We start from the raw sequence: 19,730 nt of genomic DNA, 5'->3' as shown, positions 1-19,730 counted from the left end.
GTTATATAATTTATTTTCATGAGTATGATTTGTACAGCTAAATAATTAAATCAGACAACATATAGATATTGGCTAAATGTGATGCATGTCAACTTCCTAGTACTTAGAGTTCAAATAGATCCCAAAAAATATGAAGTCCAATAATACAATTAACAGGACTCCAATTGTTGAAGGCATAGATGATTAAGAAGTGATATTTCTTCTCAATTTGTCAAACTGATACAGCCATAAAAATTAATGACAAAAGCTCACAAGGGAACCATGTATCATGATTACGAACCAAATGCGTATGCAGGAATAAACAACAACAATTTCTTTTTCTTTTCTTTTTTTCTTGAGAAATGTTTGGATTTTATGGAAACAGCACAATTACAAAGCCAATTACATCAAAGTAGAAGCTGCTAGCAACATTCTGCTACAAGCAAATTGACAAGAAACTTCAAGAAGTGAATATACTAAAATAAAACATTTAAAATTTAATCCTTTACACAAAAAAATAGTACTGTATAAGTTAAGACCAAAACAACAAGTACAAGGAACAACAAGTCCAAACATAATTACAAAACAGAGTTTACAACTCACCTTACCTAATAAAGACTCATAGTGAAACTAATAGTTGAACTGGACAGTAGGTTTCAATAGAAATACAAAGACTTACAGCAAGGTTACCTCAACCAACTCTAAACTAAAAATGGCTGACAATGAAACTTAAGATCATGGTTAGACAATAGGTTTCTGCAGTATAGCAGGGCTCCTTAACCAGTTACAACATAGGGTTCTATTTAGCACTAAATTGCATAATTGATTCCCCAGTTACAGATGATTTATAAATAAAAACCCAATTGATCCATAGCCTTATAGGTTTTCACTAGATAGCCATAGTTCACTTTTATATCCATATAACATCACAAATTTAGACTTCATCATTTGGAAAAAATAACTTATGTGTATAATTTTGACCTTAATAATCTAAGAAATCAATCCTGGCAAAAGATGACATTGAAAACAAAACAAATAGGAAATTATTCATATTGATAACCTGAGTTATTAAAATTAGTAATTACTTTTAAAAGAACATGTTATAAGTGTTTGGACTCATTTACGTACAGAAGCAATAGCAATACACAGAATAAGCAAAGAATTTAACATATTTAATAAATTCATTCATAAAGGATTTGTCTTTGGTTACACCCATGGATTAGGAGGGTAGGTTCTTAGTAATAACTGATAAATGGGGTAGAATTTTATCAAGGTATCCAGTTTAGTCTGGTTAGGATTGTTTCAAAATTTAATCCACCAAAACAAAGTAATTGAATGGTATGACTACATATTTTTCTATTTAGTCCAGTTAGGACGGTTTCAAAATGAACCCACCAAAAACAAAGAAATTGAATTTTTCACAAGGTCCAGTCCACTTAGAACTACTCAATGATGAGTTCAAAAAAAAAAAAACAAAAAAAAAAAACAAAAAAGAAAAAAACTACTCAATGTTGAACCCTAAGCAAGTTCCACCCTGCACCCAATACCCATATTCGACAAATAGAAAGGGCAGTGATATGCAATCAACAACCAATTGAAATAAAAAAAAAGTATATATTTTTTCAAACGGATTCGCTGAAAAACTAACGAAGAAAAAGGGGAAACAAAACACAGGTGAGTGAAATTAAGTTTTTTTTCTTTTTATCCTTACCTTCACTAGTGAGTAAATTGATGGACTGCGGAAAGGAGATTGACGTATGAAGAGCACGCAAGAGAGAAGAAGCAAAAGCAATTTTCTCAGAATGAACGAACAAATCAAGCAAGCACTTTTTCGCGCCTGAGATTATTTTTTGAGAAGATCAAATGAGTTTGGGAGGACGCGAGAGAGAACTGATAATAAGATCTGGTTCTATCATTTTGCTTTTATATGCTAACTTGTCTTACCGGTAATTGGTATCTCACTAAAATTGAATAAACGGTCAAGATTAAAAACCATTAATTTTGATGGTCAAGATTTCGATGGTACCATACCCACTTAAAAACATAAGGGTACGGTAGAATGACCCGCCTATTAAAGATACTATATAAAACTATATACATGTATTTGTGTATTTATGTATAAGATATAAACTCCCAAAACAATTGGGTTTTTTTGGGATTATACAAATCAAGATTAAATTCTCTCAAAAAAAAAAATCAAGATTAAATATTGAAAAAATATTTGATTTTTAAACATTACTTCTCAAATTATTAAATAACTATAAATTTCACAAATAAGTGATTATGAAAATAGTATTTTCAAAATAGTTATTATACCATGGTACTTCATCTTATAACTTTATTGGAAGTTCTTTGTTGAACTTCTCTATCTTCTAGGTTCACTTAATTACTTGTCAGTTTCGAATTTCAACGCTTTGTGAAGGGTTTCATTATAGCTTCCTTAAATATAAAATTCACACCTAAGAATGATATAAAGCTTTATCTTAAAAGATTTACACCAACTTTAATTCTCTAAGACATAGCTCCTTGATTATACATAATGCCACAAACAAATCCAATTAAAAATTATGTATACCTCAAAACAAAAGGGTTTTTAAGGGATTGTACAAATCAAGATTAAATATTGAAAAAAAAAAAAAAAAACAGTGTTTAACATATGTTACTTTTCAAAATATTCAATAACTATAAAATCCACAAACAAGTGTTATCAAAATGGTAATTTCATAATAGGTAAAGTGTTGATCGTGATACTTCACCTGATAATTATATCGAAAGTTTTTTGCCCAATTTCTCTCCGTTCTTGATTCGTAGAATCATTTGAAAATCTTGATCGACGCTTTGTGAAGGGCTTCATCATAGATTTCTTAGTATAAATTTGACCTACAAATCGAAACTTTTATCTTCCCCTTTTAGATTTATACCAAGGTTAAATTCCAAATCAATTAGGGTTTTTTTCCCTCTTGAAAGGCTTCACATACCTCCTCGATTATACGCAATGCCACAACTAGATCCGAGCAAATGGCAATAAAGGAAATCAAGAGATTAAATAGTTTATATATGGAAAAAAATGTAGTTGTGTTTTTTTTTTCCCTCATTTTATTTTATTTAATATTCTTCATAAATAGTTTTAAGACAATAAATGATTTGTAAAAATGGATATTAAATAGTAATAGAAAAGAAAAATAAAATAAAAATAAATTTTTGGTACCACTCTCCTTGCATGCATGGGTTGCCAGGTGTAACTTACCCAAATACAAGTCTAGAAAATTAAACCGGGAATTCTTCCACGTATGCTCTAATAACGTCATTTGCTGCAGATGTCTTTTCTTTTTATTTGAATAATACTTACTACTCATGGATTTCAATTACTTCAATCAATAAAATTTACTATTTTCAAATAAGGAACTTGGGTTTGTATCTCACTTGTGAAACAGCAAAAAGACTAATTAATAATTTAATCTAATACTAAAAAAAACAATAATTTTGGAGCTGATATTATAGGTTCAAATCCTAGGTTATTAGGTTCTATATGAAATAATATTTTGTAATAATGAGTATTCCTAAAGCCTTTTCTTGCATCTTAATTCTTCCTTAAGACTTTCATGGAATGTAATGAAGAGATAAACTCATTATTTTTAAAATCTTGCTCCATAATTAATTATAGACAATCATTATCCTCAAGGGCCTTTTATTTATTTTTTTTAATTTTTTATGAATAAATTGTATTTTATTGAAAACTAAAAGTTGAAGCATAATATTTAATGTTCCTATGCTCTTATTGAACCACATTATTATAGCATTTTTGTCCAATTTGGTCCATTTTGGTCTAATCCGGTTCAATTCAGTCAATTTTGATACACTTACTTAAAAATATGGAAAAAAAGAAGAAGACAAATTTGCATGGAGAGTAGCTATTCTAAATTTGAATTTTTTAAAAATACAGATCTCTCGTTTTATTGAAAACACGATACCAATCTAACAAGCATACTCTAAAAACAAACTCAACTAAGGATAGACACATAGACTCTCCATGAGGCACACCAAAGTTTGTCTTACAAAGAGTCATTGAACTTCATATTTCCCACCAATTGAAGAATCACACCTCATTAGAGAGGATTCGAATGCCAAATTGCCGTAAATCCAAGAAGTTCTTTGAGTCCATAGATGATAGACAATATCGACGAATGCCAATCTACTAACACATGACTTCATGCTTTCCCTTTTCAACAAATAACCTTGATACTACCAAGCAGCAAATTGATCATAGGTGGTCAACCAAGCCATAAAGGCATGCTGAGACATAGCGAACTCCTGTCAAACGAAGTTGACCCACTAAGCCTTCTAAATAGTAAATTCTAATGCCTTGCTCAAACAATAGGCAATTTTGTAAGAGAACTGATTGAAGGAGATGGAGCCAAGTAAATTGGATTAGCGTCAACGAATATTTTATGGCAACCTATTACACACCATGTTCAATTGAAATTTAATCAATTTTGGCAAAATATTGATGCTATTTTGGTTTCTATTTTACACTTTTCCATGTTCTACTAAATCAGTCCTTATCTGTTAATTTATTTTCAACACTAAACAGCGTTTTTGAAAATCTTATGAAGCTTTTGTATGGCATCACATCTTTTCAAGTGTCTTTCTATTCACCTTCTCCAATCCTGAATTTGATATTGTATTTTAAATCTTAGATTCTTAATTATATGAGAGCTTGCAACATTTCTTATATTAGATGTACTTTAAAGACTTAGTCATTTATAAAAGTGGTTTCCCAACTATAAAGGTATACATATGACATAATACGTTATCAAAAATATATATATATACACACACACATATTGCATAATATAATATGAAAGTTTTGCTCATTCTAGAATGGTGCTATTCTAATCTATTTAATGTAAAATACATAAGTACAATAAAACAAAAATGAAAGAAAATTTTTATTTATTTCTTTATAAAGAAAAATGAAATAGAAATAGTTGTACGTCATAATTAAACGAAGATTAGTACATTTTGTACATTAGCAAGTTTAGCATCTTCTTCATTTATTTTTTGGAGAGAATTTCAACCTATAACGTCCACTCCTAATAATAGCTATTTATTATCATAACAAAATACCAATTATTCAACCATCATAGATTTTACCAATTGAGTTAACTGAAATCTACCGCATCCTCTGCATTAATAAAGAACTATGTAAAAAAAATCGTTAAAAAAAGAGAGGCTAAAATCCAAAATTGGTCATCTAAGTTTTAACTTTGTAATTTCAGTCATTTAAGTTTTAGTTTTGTTATTTCAGTCCTCTAAATTTTAAATTTTGTCAATTCAATCTTTCGTTGCCCTTCAGTTAACTCCTAGTTCAACAGTTAACTAAACCAAGACTACACCCTTTGTGTGTGTGTGTGTGTTTTTTTAATTTCTTAATTTTACTGAAATAAGTTAATTACAAAAATGAAAAAGAAAAAAGGAAACTAAGGGGAACGCCATTCCCTTGCCCCTGGAAATCAAAAACTACATTCCTGCGAATCGAAAGTGATTAGATCCAACATCTCCAAAAAGGCTCCAGTGTTCAAAATTGCAAGATCTCGAACTTCCCAGGAAAAAATATGATCTTATCCATCCCATCCACATTGTGACTCCAAGAAGCAAAATAAGAAGAACACGTATGGGACTTGCTAGAACCGAATTACAGATATTCAAACAATGCATAACATGATAACAATAACATCTGAAAACACTATCGATATAAATTACTGAATTGAAAACTATATCAGCTCTAAGAACCCCTTAAATAGAATCATTTCTAAACCCCATTGTTGCGGATCTGAAGCAAAAATTGGAAAGACCCAAGCTGATCATGGCTTCCAACCAAGAACTTTCTTACCTCTGCTTCCGTCTCCCTTAAGGTTATCAACCTCAGTAGGCCTAAAATACCTCTTGTCAATCACAATATGATCTTTCCAAGTCAAACCCACACCACATACCCAAACGCAACCTGCAAGAACTCCTCCACAGTGTGAGCATCTTCCGTGGCAATCTTCTAGGTTCACTCTTGTCAATTTCGAACTTCAACGCTTTGTGAAGGGCTTCATCATAGCTTCCCTAAATATAAAATTCACACCTAAGAATGATATAAAGCTTTATCTTAAAAGATTTACACCAACTTTAATTCTCTAATGGATTAATTTCTTTCAAAAGGCTTAACATAGCTCCTTGATTATACATAATGCCACAAACAAATCCAATTAAAATTATGTATACCTCAAAATAAAAGGGTTTTTCGGGGATCATACAAAAACAAGATTAGATATTGAAAAAAAAAAAAAAAAACGATGTTTAACATATGTTACTTTTCAAAATGTTAAATAAAATGCTGTTTAACATATGTTACTTTTGCCCAATTTCTCTCTGTTCTTGATTCGTAGAATCATTTGAAATCATTGATCGACGCTTTGTGAAGGGCTTCATCATAGATTTCTTAGTATAAATTTGACTTACAAATCGAAACTTTTATCTTCCCCTTTTAGATTTACACCAAGGTTAAATCCCAAATCAATTAGGGTTTTTTTTTCCCCTGAAAGGCTTCACATATACATCCTTGATCATACGGAATGCCACAACTAGATCCAATCGAATGGCAATAATGGAAATCAAGAGATTAAATAGTTTATATATGGGAAAAAAAATGCAGTTGTGTTTTTTTTTTTTTTTTTTTCCCCTCATTTTATTTTATTTAATATTCTTCACAAATAGTTTAAGACAATAAATGATTCGTAAAAATGGATATTAAATAGTACTAGAAAAGAAAATAAAAATAAAAATTAATTTTTGGTGCCACTCTCGTTGGCCCTTGCATGCATGGGTTGCCAGGTGTAACTTTTCCAAATACAAGTCGACAAAATTAAATCAAGAATTCTTCCATGTATGCTCTAATGACGTCATTTTCCGTAGACGTCTTTTTTTTTTTAATAATACTTACTACTCATGGATTTCAATTACTTCAATTAATAAAATTTACTGTTCTCAAATAAGGGACTTGGATTTGTATCTCACTTGTGAGACAGCAAAAAGATTAATTGATACCAATCCAACAATAAAAAAACAATAATTTTGGAGCTAACATTATAGGCTTAAATCCTATGTTACTACTCCGATAATGGAGATTATTAGGTTCTATATGAAATAATATTTTGTAATAATGAGTATTCCTAAAGCCTTTTCTTGCATCTTAATTCTTCCTTAAGACTTTCATGGAATGTAATGAAGAGATAAACTCATTAATTATCACTTCTTGCTCCATAATTAATTATAGACAATCATTGACCTCAAGGGGCCTTTTATTTATTTTTTAATTTTTATGAATAAATTGTATTTTTTTTATACAAGATAGAAATTCTATTTTAGCCTAATCTATGTGTATATGTATATGAAACTTTCTTCTAGAGACTTAAACCCAAACCTTTTCCCCTCACACCTCACAAGCACTTATAGATGTGCAGTGATGTATTTTATTGAAAACTAAAAGTTGAAGCATAACATTTAATGTTCCTATGCTCCCATTGAACCACATTATTATAGCATTTCGGTCCAATTTGATCCACTTTGGTCCATTTGGTCTAATTCGGTTCAATTTAGTCAATTTCGACACACTTACTTAAAAATATGGAAAGAGAAAGACAAGTTTGCGTAGCTATTCTAAATTTGAATTTGTTTAAAAATACAAATCTCTCGTTTTATTGAAAACACGATACCAATTTAACAAGCATACTCAAAGAGCAAACTCAACTAAGGATGGACACATACTCTCCATAAGGCACACTAGAGTCTGTCTTTCAAAGAATCGTTGACCTTCATTTTTCCCACCAATCGAAGAATCACACATCGTTTCTAGTAAGTAGTGACATTTAAAATACTCTCATTAGGGAGGATTCGAATGCCAAATTGCCATAAATCCAAGAAGTTCTTTGAATCCATAGATGATAGACAATATCGACAAATGCCAATCTACTAACACATGACTTCATGCTTTCCCTTTTCAACGAATAACCTTGATTCCACCAAGTAGCAAATCGACTATAGGTGGTCAACCAAGCCATAAAGGCATGCAGAGACATAGCAAACTTCTGTCAAATGAAGTTGACCCACTTAGCCTTCTAAATAGTAAATTCTAAAGCCTTGCTCGAACAACAGGTAATTTTGTAAAAGAACAGATTGAAGGAGATGAAGCCAAGTCACTTGATCTGTATTGCTTCAGTTTAACCTGCAAAAAGCTCAAATTGGATTAGCGTCATGGTCTATTTTATGGCAACCTGTTACACACCATGTTCAATTGAAATTTTCTCAATTTTGGCAAAATATTGACGCTATTTTGGTTTCTATTTTTACACTTTTCCATGTTCTACTAAATCAGTCAGTCTGTTAATTTATTTTCAACACTTAACAGCATTTTTGAAAATCTTATGAAGCTTTTGTATGGCATTACATCTTTTCAAGTGTCTTTCTATTCACCTTCTCCAACCCTAAATTTGATATTGTATTTTAAATCTTAGATTCTTAATTATATGGGAGCTTGCAACATTTCTTATATTAGATGTACTTTAAAGACTTAGCCTGCGTTTGTTTCGCCTGAAAAGGATTTCAGGAAATTATTTTACACCAATCTGTGTGTTTGGTACCTATAGAAAATTGGGTCAAACGGAAATTATTTTACCCGTTGACTGTAAAATACAAACCCTCTTCACCAGTAAAACCATTTCAATTTTTAGTCATTTATAAAAGTGGTTTCCCAACTATAAAGGTATACATATGACATAATACATTATCAAAATATATAAATATATATATACACACACATGTTACATAATATAATATGAAAGTTTTGCTCATTCTAGAATGGTGCTGTTCTAATCCATTTAATGTAAAATACATAAGTACAATAAAACAAAAATGAAATAGAAATAGTTGTACTGCATAAATCATAATTAAAACAAAATTAGGACATCTTGTACATTAGCAAGTTTCGCATCCTCCGCATATTTTTTTTTTGAGAGAATTTCAACTTATAGCGTCCACTCTTAGTAATAGCTATTTATCATCAGATCAAAACACCAATTATTCAACTATTAGATATTTTACCAGTTGAGTTAAATGAACTTACGGCATCTTCCACATTAATAAAGGACAATATAAAAAAATCGTTAAAAAAATATATATATATATATATATAATTATATATAACCAGCTCCAAAAAAAAAGAAAAAGAAAAAAAAGAAGGAAACCCCTAACGACTAATTGGCAAGCTTTTTGTTGCTGAATGGCTGTACTATACTAGTACTTCGTAATGCATTTTGAAGCCAAATATTCGAGCTTCACATGAAACCCCTTCTTCCTTCTCAAAACTCGATCTCACTACTCCTCTCTGCTCTCACTCTCAGATCTCAACTACACCTCCACTCTCTCAGCCTCAGGCCATTCTCTTCAATTTCCACCAACAAAGCCAAATGGAACTCAACCACCAACGTAATCATCACCAACCCAACTCTGCTAATCATGGAGTCATGCACCACCATGCTCCAACTCAAACAAATTCAAGCCCACATGACCCGCACTGCCCTCATCACTCACACTTTCCCTGTCAGCCGAGTCCTAGCATTTTGCGCTTTGGCTGATTCTGGTGACATTCAATATGCCCGTGTGCTTTTTTCTCAGATTGAAAGACCCAATACTTATATGTGGAACACTATGATCAGGGGCTACTGTAAAGCCAAAATTCCCACCATTGGGTTTTCATTTTTTCGTCAAATGGCTCGAGAATGCGTCGAAATGGATCGCCGGAGCTTTGTTTTTGCTCTCAAGGCGTGCGAGCAGTTTTGTACAGTTTTAGAGGGGGAATCAGTTCACTGTTGGATTTGGAAGATGGGTTTTGATTCGGATTTAGTAGTGAGAAATGGGTTGGTTCATTTTTATGCTGAGTGTGGGTGTTTGAATTTTGCACGTGAAGTGTTTGATCAAAGTTTTGAAAGAGATGTTGTTACGTGGACCTCGATGATTGATGGATATGTGGTGCATAATTGTTCGGAGGAGGCATTGAAATTGTTTAATTCAATGTTAATGAGTGATGTTGAGCCAAATGAGGTTACTATGATTGCTGTACTTTCAGCGTGCTCCCTAAAGGGGGACTTAACTATGGGAAAAAGTATCCATGAGTATATAAAAAAGAGGAACGTTAATTATAGCCTGAATTTGCAAAACGCTATGTTGGATATGTATGTAAAATGTGGTTGCTTGGTTGCTGCTAGGGAGGTTTTTGATGACATGAAAATTAGAGATGTGTTTTCATGGACTATTATGGTTAATGGGTATGCTAAGTTTGGTGAGTTGGATTTAGCAAGGAAGTTTTTTGATGCCATGCCTGAAAAAAATGTGGTCTCTTGGAATGCAATGATTGCAGGTTATTCTCAGAATAATCAACCAGAGGAAGCATTGAAGTTGTTTCGTAACTTGGTGGGAGTTGGTTTGCATCCAATAGAGAACACATTGGTCTGTGTGCTCTCTGCTTGTGGTCAACTGGGTTCTTTGGATTTGGGTCAATGGATTCACCACTACTATATTAATCAAAAGCGGATTCAACCTAGTGTGATCCTGGCAAATGCATTTATTGACATGTATGCTAAATGTGGGAGTATTGATGCAGCTGCAATGATTTTTAACGAAACGGTGGAGAGAGATTTGGTTTCTTGGAATTCCATGATTGCTGGATATGCTTCTCATGGACATGCTACAAAAGCCCTTGTCCTTTTCGATGAGATGATTAATATGGGATTTAAGCCTGATGAAATCACATTTGTGGGTGTCTTATCGGCTTGCAGTCATGGGGGTTTGGTTTCTGTAGGTCGAGAATATTTCAAAAGTATGAAAAGAAATTTTGGGATAGAACCAACGGTTGAACACTATGCTTGCATGATTGATTTATTTGGTCGAGTGGGGCTACTAGAAGAAGCTTATGAATTAATAACAAAAATGCCTATGGAAGCAAGTGTCGCTGCATGGGGCGCCCTTCTTAATGCTTGTAGAATGCATGGGAATGTTGAGGTGGGTAAGCTTTCTGCCTTTAAGCTTTTAGACTTGGATCCTGAAGATAGTGGTATCTATTCATTGCTTGCAAATATTTGTGCTCATGAGAGAAGATGGGGTGATGTAAGGATGGTTAGAAGTATGATGAGAGAGAGAGGGGTTAAGAAAACTCCTGGTAGTAGCTTGATAGAGGTCGAGGGTGAGTTTTATGAATTTTTGGTTGCTGATGGATCGCACCCTCAATCTGAAGATATTTATAGGGTATTAAACGAAATATTTTTGCTGTCCAAAGTGGAAGACTCTGTTCCTGGTACTAAACTCAATTAATGAACTTTAATGTGTTTGATGCTTTATTTACAAATTGAGTGACTGACTTTGGGGGGGATTATTTGGGCGGTCAAGATGAGGGGTCAGGGTTGCAGAACATGCATGAACCATGAAATCAAGGAGATAAGACACCAAAATTTGAGCGACTGTCTTGGCTTATAGACTTATAGTGTAAACCAAGGTCCTCAACTTGACCCATCTAGACTTCCTCTCATTCTTCTCTGGTGCAATATCTGATTCTCCCAAACCTATCTCTTCAACTTCCCTTTCTCTTCCTCACATTGGCTTATAATACGCTTTGCACTTAGGCATATTATTCTTCTTTTTCAAGCGCACATGAATCAAGTAACATGTACTTGACCTGCCACTACTGGCGTGTTAATTGGGGAGGTCTTGAGTTAACTCTTACGTTCATTAACTAAGAGTGGCTTTGCAGTAATAACTAATAACTATGTGTGAGAATGAGAGAGCGCTTCTTAGAGGAGCCGGTAGATAGTGGAGGAAAGGGCATACCATTCATTGCATCCCATAAACGACCGTCAGTTTCTCAACAAACGAGGGTCTTTTTGTTATCACTCGAACCCCAACACAAGAATCATCTTTACAAAACTACACACCATTTTTTTATAAAGAAAACTGACGCATTATCTTTGGAGTTTGGAGGTTTAACCTTGAAAGGTTGTCCACCATAATTTTTAGGAATATTTTATTGATAATCGTCCATCGCTTATTGCCAAATAATTGGTAAAATCTAATGACTAGGAGTAATGACATTTTTTGTAGTGTTCTATCTCTATAGTTCAATCCAACCTCTCCTCACCTAGTATCTTCTTATCTCAGAAATGTAATAGTTAAAGTTTCTTATCATTGAACAAAACACCTAGATTCAAACCTTAACTACATCAAAAACCATTAAGTGTTGTGACATGATAATAAAAAACAATTATTATTGAAGTGAATATTATAAATTCAAATTCTATAATATTTATGGGGGAAAAATGCATCACGTCTATTTCCTACAAATTTGAGTTTTTTTGTGTGTGTGTGTGCGCGCGCACACACCCGCAAAGTACGGAGCCACAAAAGTGACTCATGTTAAAAAAATTTTTTTATTCTTCTAAGTATAATATTATGATGAGTAATACTTAGATACAAATCCTTAAATAATATTTAAGTTCTTCAATTAAATTTAACCCCAAGTATTATAAGGTGACTTACACACATATTGATTTATTGGAAGTGATTAGTTATTCATATTTTGATTTTGCTGGAAGTGATTAGTTATTCATATTTTGATTTTGCGGGACGTTTAGACACAAGAAAGTCTATTTTATAATATATTTTATTTCTTTCTAGTGGCATTATAAAGTACTAAACAAACTATTGTTGCTTCATCTATCATGGAGATATAATTTGTTGCATGCTACGAAGCTACGGCAAAAATATTATGGTTAAGGATCTTTGTCATTGGTCTTGAGATTGTCGAATCTATTTCAAGACCTTTAATTTTTTGTTACCATTTGGCTGCGAGTTTCTTCTCTTAGAATAATAAAAGTGGTTGTATCAAAAAAAAAAAAAAAATTAATAATAATAATAAAAGTGGTAGTGAGTTCCAATTAGCTCAATCGGTAAAATTTTTTATGGTTGAATAAGAGATTTAGGATTCAATCCCCGTATACACCAAAAACTGATTGGTATTTTAGTCTGATGATAAAAAGCTATCATTAGGAGCGGACGCTATAAATTGAAATTCTCTAAAAAAAAGAATGAAAAAAAAAAAGTGGAGGTCGAAGTAAGCATATCAAACTTAAGGCACTTTAGTGCTAGAAAGAATGTGAAGGACCATAAGGTTTCCTTAAAATTTTATATATCACAAATTGTTCCAAATTCCTGAGCAGATCTGATCCAATATATAATTAATTAATTGATTTATATATATTATAAATATTTAAAATAAATAAATCTTTGTATATGATACATATTTAATCAATAAATAACAATAAAAATTCAAATTAAAAAATTTATACCAAAAAAATAAATACCAAAATAGCAATGAAGGTATATCATAAAATATATCAATGAGGATATAAGGAGTAAATAATGCCAATGCAACGTCTTACTTTGACTCATGACCTTGTTTTTCACGAGAATTTCATTTTACTTTATCTCTTCCATTTTCATGTCCATTCATTTTAGAACTTATCATCATAAACAAACCAATTGCAATAAAATAAAATAAACAATTACACTTCTTTATCCTACATTATGTAGTTCACGGTTACAAAATTACAAAAAGAATGCCAAAAAATAACAAAGAACACCAAAATAGCAATGAAACTAATGACTAAAGGTTTGCTGACCAAATAGTAAAGACCATGTTGTGCATATGGGGCTTGGTAGATTTTTTGATGTTTAATTCCTCTCTAGTTGTTTTGTATTTTGAACATATATTTTATTGTTTTTAGAGAATAAAATATATAATGTTCATTTGGTGCACATAGTATAAATATAAAAATAGTTTTATTTGTTTGGGGTATAAAAAGACACATTTTTTTATAGAGATAGTTTCTGATGATGCCGAAAAAGTCACCAGTGAGCCATACGGTTCTCGCACACTCGAAACAACACCTGCATAACAAAAAGAGAAGACCTTGCAGAGAGCACCGGTGTGGTGCCAGCCAAATACCCTCCGAAGGTCAAGTTAGAACTTATCACAACTCTAAAATGCTAGAGCGGGGTCAATTATGCGTACCTTGATTTGTGAAGGCATTGGTGCTTTTATAGTAGTAGAGGGTTGACCTCTTTTCCTTTGATTAGAAGTCTTTTCCTTATAGGAGTCCCCATGAGCGTATTTTGCGGGATCCTTTCCTTATAGGGATCCTTTTGAGTAACATCAAACGTGGAGAGCAAGACATTCCCTTATATACAAAATCGTGGATAGCAAGCAAACCCATATCAAGGTCATTAGCTTACCCTATTCCCGAACTTTAGTGGTGTCAGCTTTATGCCGTCAGCTTATTAACGGCGTCAGCCCTTAAATGTGCCTCGCGGACTCCCTTCAGTGCTCCTATTAGATCTTCGTTTGATGACCTCTACCAATGGAAGCTGAAGGTTTCGCTTGTAGCCATCAGCTTATGCCTGACGGTTCTAAGTACTATTTTTATCCTTATTAGTTTCAATTTATGAAGTTCGTTGTTGATGATTATTCTTTATTATCTGACTAAGATACCAATTGGTTGTTGGTGTAGGTAGGAATCAAACCTTAAATCTCTTATTCAACTATAAGGGACTTTACTAGTTGAACTAACTGAAAGGATTTAAATGTCTAATAGGTTGTCGAATCATAAAGAAGAATTATTAGCTCATAAAGTTTCATAAAATAAAAAAAAAAAAAAAAACTCATAAAGTACTCACATTGGGAGTATTATACATTGAAGGAAGTTTCAATTACAATTAAGGATATCACCACCATAATTTATGTGTTAGATTCTTTTTTTGAGTGGGAGTATTTTACAATTAGTTGGCATGATTCACATGCAACTCCCAAACCCATGTCACTGATGATGAAAACGGAAACTATTTTTATCCTTATTAGTTTCAATTTATGAAGTTCGCTGTTGATGATTATTCTTTATTATCTGACCAAGATACCAATTGGTTTTTGGTGTAGGTAGGAATCAAATCTCAAATCTCTTATTCGACTGTAAGAGACTTTACTAGTTGAGCTAATTGAAAGGATTTAAATGTCTAATAGGTTGTTGAATCATAAAGAAGAATTATTAGCTCATAAAGTTTCATAAAAAAAAAAAAAAAAAAACTCATAAAGTACTCACATTGGGAGTATTATACATTAAAGGAAGTTTCAATTACAATTAAGGATATCACCACCATAATTTATGTGTTAGATTCTTTATTTGAGTGGGAGTATTTTACAATTAGTTGGCATGATTAACATGCAACTCCCAAACCCATGTCACTGATGATGAAAATGGAAACGATAATGCCAATTCACGCATGAACCAATAGCCTACTTGTTCATAACAATAACGCCAATTCACACGGAAATGATAAAGTCCATAATTATTTCACAATATTCTAAAATAGCCTACCAACTCATATGAGCTCAAAAAAAATATGAAATTTAATTTTTTTTAATATTAATTTAAAAATATTGTCAAATTATTGTTGATTTTTATTTTGTCCCTAGAGAAAAAGCTAAAGTTAAAGTTGAAGTGGAATCTTGAAAGGGACAAAAAGTAGGAAACCAAAGTAGAAAGTTGAAGTGTTTTGTTTTCTGAGCCTGTCATACCATTACCACCGCGAAGTTTCTCTCCACTTGCTTGCCACTTTCACATCTTCTTCATTCATCAGGAAAATAGGTTTCCCATTTCCTTTCCCTTTTGATGTCTTTTGCTTCGCTTACTGAGTTTTCTACCCAAAATCTAAGGCAGAAAAAGTACATTTATTGCATTTAGATAGGAGATTTGATGGTCTTTGTTATCTTCTTGGCGTTATTTTAAGTGTGATTTTTCCACTATAATCAGTATCTTTGAAGAAATATGGGGTACTCAAGCCAAAGCCAAGTACGCTGCCGTTCCTATCCAGGTATGCTTTCACTTCTTTCTAATGTCATTTGATTACCCAATAGTTTGTAGCTTTGTGTTCTATATATTAAAGAATTAAAAGTCATTTATAACTATATGGACAATAGTTTGTGTTCTGAAACTCATTGTACTGAACAGATCTAATACTTATTGTTCTGATATTGAAATGCATGTATAATCTATATACGAGTAATGCTACAAATACAAATTATTTTATAACATTTTTATAAATTGCTGAGGTGGCTTTAGCATTTTTCAAATAATTATTGTAAGTAAAAATGTGATGTTAGTAATGAGCCCATATTAAAATTAGTAAAAATTTGTCATATCAGCAATTTGTAAAAATGTTGTAAAATAGTTTGTGTCTATAGTATTACTCATTTATATATATCTAAAAGCAAGCGTAGCATTTATTATTACTACGCTCCTATTAAGTCACATTAGCGACCATATCACTATTTTATTTTATTTTATTATTATTATTTTTTTTTATCAAAAAAAAAAAAAAAATTTGTAGCCAAATGTAATACACTACATGCCATCATAAATTCTAATTGTTTATTGTCTATATTGAAAGCTCCTTTCAACATTGAGTGTCATTTTCTTTCCATCCTAATCCTTTTATATATACACACACAAAATACATTTTACTACTTAATCATTAAGTCATATCATTCACTTATTTTTTATCTCTTCTTTTCTTTTTTAAAATCTTCTTCTCACTACTCTCTAAAAAATCCAAAACAAAAATATCTTCTTCTCCCTATTAGTCCACACCTATAGTTACACTTCCTCCAACCTTTCATTTCCCTTTTTGCCTCTTTACTTCCCCCACTACTCTCTACTTCACCGTTACACTTTCTTCATCATTTTTCATAATTTGACTCTTCTTCTTCCCATTTTATTTGTACACGCCTTACATTTCCTCCAATTTTTCTCTTTCCTCTTTGCCTCTTTACCTCCCCCACTACTCTCTATTTCGCCGTTACACTTTCTTCATCATTTTCTCTTTTTTTATAACTTGACTTTTCTTCTTCTCATTTTATTTGTATAAATTTGATATCATTTCTTCCATTTCAATCCATATTTTTACCACAAAAAAAAATTGTGAGTACTCTCTCTCTCTCGGTAAATTTTTGTTATTTTTTATAACTCTAATTTAGATTAATGGTTTTTTTTTTTAAATATATGTTTGGGGATTGTGTGTTTTTTTTTTTTAATATAAATTTCTCATTACAAAGTCTTCTCTCTCCCTTTTATATCTTTGGTTGAATTTTGGTTTAGGTAAATACTTAGATTTTTTTTTTGGAAATAGCAATTTGAGTTTATATCAAAATACAATCTACATGGCAATGAATTAGAATATTCCTACCAATTGTTTGAACAATAAATTATGATGAAGTACTTTTGTTTCTCTGGTTTCATTTTAATTTTGGTTAAGATAAATTTGTATTTTTGTGATGAGTTTTGATTACACGATATCTCCTTATTCTTTAAGAGAGTTGAAACTTATAATGTTTAGTTGTGTATTAGGTTTTTTTTTTTTTAGAGAGTTTCAACTTATGGTGTCTGCTCCTGATGATAGCTCTTTATCAAGTTGTATATTAGGTTAATATAACATACTACAACAAAAGTTAGAAAGATATGGTTCACTTTAAAAAAATATTTATCAAACATACAAAAAATAATATAATGATATATTTGTAGAGATAAATAGATAAAAAATTCTTGTAGAAATCATTTTAAAAAGGGCAAGACTTAGGTACAGTACTTAGGTGTTGTTCATTAGGTTCCCATTTTAAGATTCTGCTATGTGGATTTTTTCTCATAGGATGGAAGTATATTTTTTAGGTAAGTATCCATGTGGCAAAATCTTAAGAAGAGAACCTAAGGAACAACACCTAAAGTACTGTACCTAAGTTTTGTCTTTTTAAAAAATTGACAATACTTGAAGTAAGTGTTACTTTTAATATATTACACCCAATTATATATATATATATATATATGTGTGTGTGTGTGTGTGTGTGTGTATTCCCACGTATCACATGGACTCACGGCTAGTTTATTTAAACGATGTAACAATATATAAATTTAATTTAATGATTAATGAAAAAGTAGTCGTGAAAACTGAAAAACACATTTGAGACGGCAAAAAATCAGATATGAGATTTTTATGATAAAAAACGTATTTTAGAAGTAGAAAAATCAAATCTTGAATTTTTATGGTAGAAAAATAACCCAAAACAGCAATGAAGCGAATTGAAAAAGAGAGAAATGGGAGAAGAATACCTTACGGTGAGCAAAGTACTTTGTTGAAAAATATAACCACACCCGAATTATTTGAAGATAGCAGACTACAAGATTAATTGCAGTAGAAAAAGTATAAATGCAAGGTAAACTTAGGTAACAAATTCATAACATTTACTTAGATTAAGCAGATTATGAGCAATGGGAGTTACGAAGCCCCAGATCATAGAGAAGTGGTGAACAAGTAAAAAACAAAGGCTGTTAATGGTTACCTTTTGCTATCCCAATTCATCAATGGACGTTGGACTAGCTGAGAAGCTTATAAAGTCAGGAAGCCCACCTGTATACAAGACCTTAACAAATGAAGAGTATTTTCATAGCTTTATATGCCCTTCATTTTACGGTTCTTCTACAACACAACTGATTAATTGATCATCTGTGAGATATCGGACTCTGAGGTTGACAAATAGTGTTCTAAGTGGTTTTGAAACCACATGTAGCTCACTAATGATCGATGTGCTCATAGTTCAAAGGTAATTAGTCATTTTAACTTTTGTTTCTCTTTTAGACTAGCATTATCAAAGCCAAGGCAAGAAAGTTGTAGTGAAGCAACTTGAAGAATCAACTTCTACAGCTAAGGGATCAGTTACAGAACAGGTGGAATGGCATTCATCCAGGCAGATTGCACAAACATAGTCTTCAGGGAATCAAGCATCAAGTTGCCAAAAGCAAGGAGCATCGAGTTGCCAAGACAAAAGAGTGAAGTTGAATAACAAGCTGCATAAACGGCGGTGTAGTTTTCTTCTAGTTTAGTAGTGTTTGTTAATTTTAATTCACACATGTCTTGGTTAGTTATTTACTGTAGCAGGTTTAAGAGTTTGTTAAGTTAGTTACAAAGTGTGTATCTCGATTTGTATATAAAGCCTTAAACTCTATTAATGCAAATCAAGAAATCAGTTTTACCAAATTAGAAATTTCTCACATGGTATCAGAGCAATCCTCTAGAAATTTATGAAATGAGGTTCTTTCAATTTGGTAATTTTCTACTGATTTCCTCTTCTTCTTCTTCAATTTCCCTTCTTTCGATGCCATTGTTGATCTTTGTAAAGCTTCCTTAAGCTCTTCTATGGCTGCTGCAGCAGCAAACACTTCCTCAGAAACTTCATCTCCACCACAAGATTCATACAATCCAATGATCCTCTGTTCTTGCATCACGGAGAGAATCCTGGTGCTGTGCTCACTTCTCAACCTTTAATTGGAGGTGAGAACTACCCTACTTGGGCAAGATCCGTGAGAAAATCACTCATTGCCAGGAACAAGCTTGGTTTTATAGATGGTTCTTTAACCATTTCCTTACCATTGGTGGATTCTCCTTCAGCAGTTCAAGTTTGGATCCAAGCTGACAATATGGTTGGAGTTTGGATCATCAATTCAGTTTCTCCCAAAATCCAAGCAAGTATCATATACAAAGTCACAACCCTAGAGATTTGG

At 32.1% G+C, this 19,730-nt stretch overlaps 2 protein-coding genes across 9 annotated transcripts in view; both read left to right on the top strand.

Annotated features, from left to right (window-relative positions):
* Positions 1 to 19,730, top strand: part of LOC126708726 (putative disease resistance protein At4g10780) — a 109,922-nt gene that overhangs the window by 30,174 nt on the left and 60,018 nt on the right. The gene's annotated exons all lie outside the window — the stretch shown is intronic.
* On the top strand, positions 9,268 to 11,414 carry LOC126708730 (pentatricopeptide repeat-containing protein At2g22410, mitochondrial-like). The gene has a single exon (XM_050408641.1). The coding sequence runs from the start codon at positions 9,361 to 9,363 to the stop codon at positions 11,386 to 11,388; it is 2,028 nt and encodes a 675-aa protein (XP_050264598.1). The 5' UTR covers positions 9,268 to 9,360; the 3' UTR covers positions 11,389 to 11,414.

Source organism: Quercus robur, chromosome 12 (genome assembly GCF_932294415.1).
Source record: "Quercus robur chromosome 12, dhQueRobu3.1, whole genome shotgun sequence".
In the NCBI taxonomy this organism is placed as follows: Eukaryota; Viridiplantae; Streptophyta; class Magnoliopsida; order Fagales; family Fagaceae; genus Quercus; species Quercus robur.
The sequence above is the reverse complement of the archived record's forward strand: the minus strand, read 5'-3'. Positions and strand labels throughout refer to the sequence as shown.

What these genes read in the sequence shown, in the direction of transcription:
- LOC126708730 (XM_050408641.1), top strand. Translation starts at nt 9,361, where the DNA reads ATGAAACCCCTTCTTCCTTCTCAAAACTCGATCTCACTACTCCTCTCT.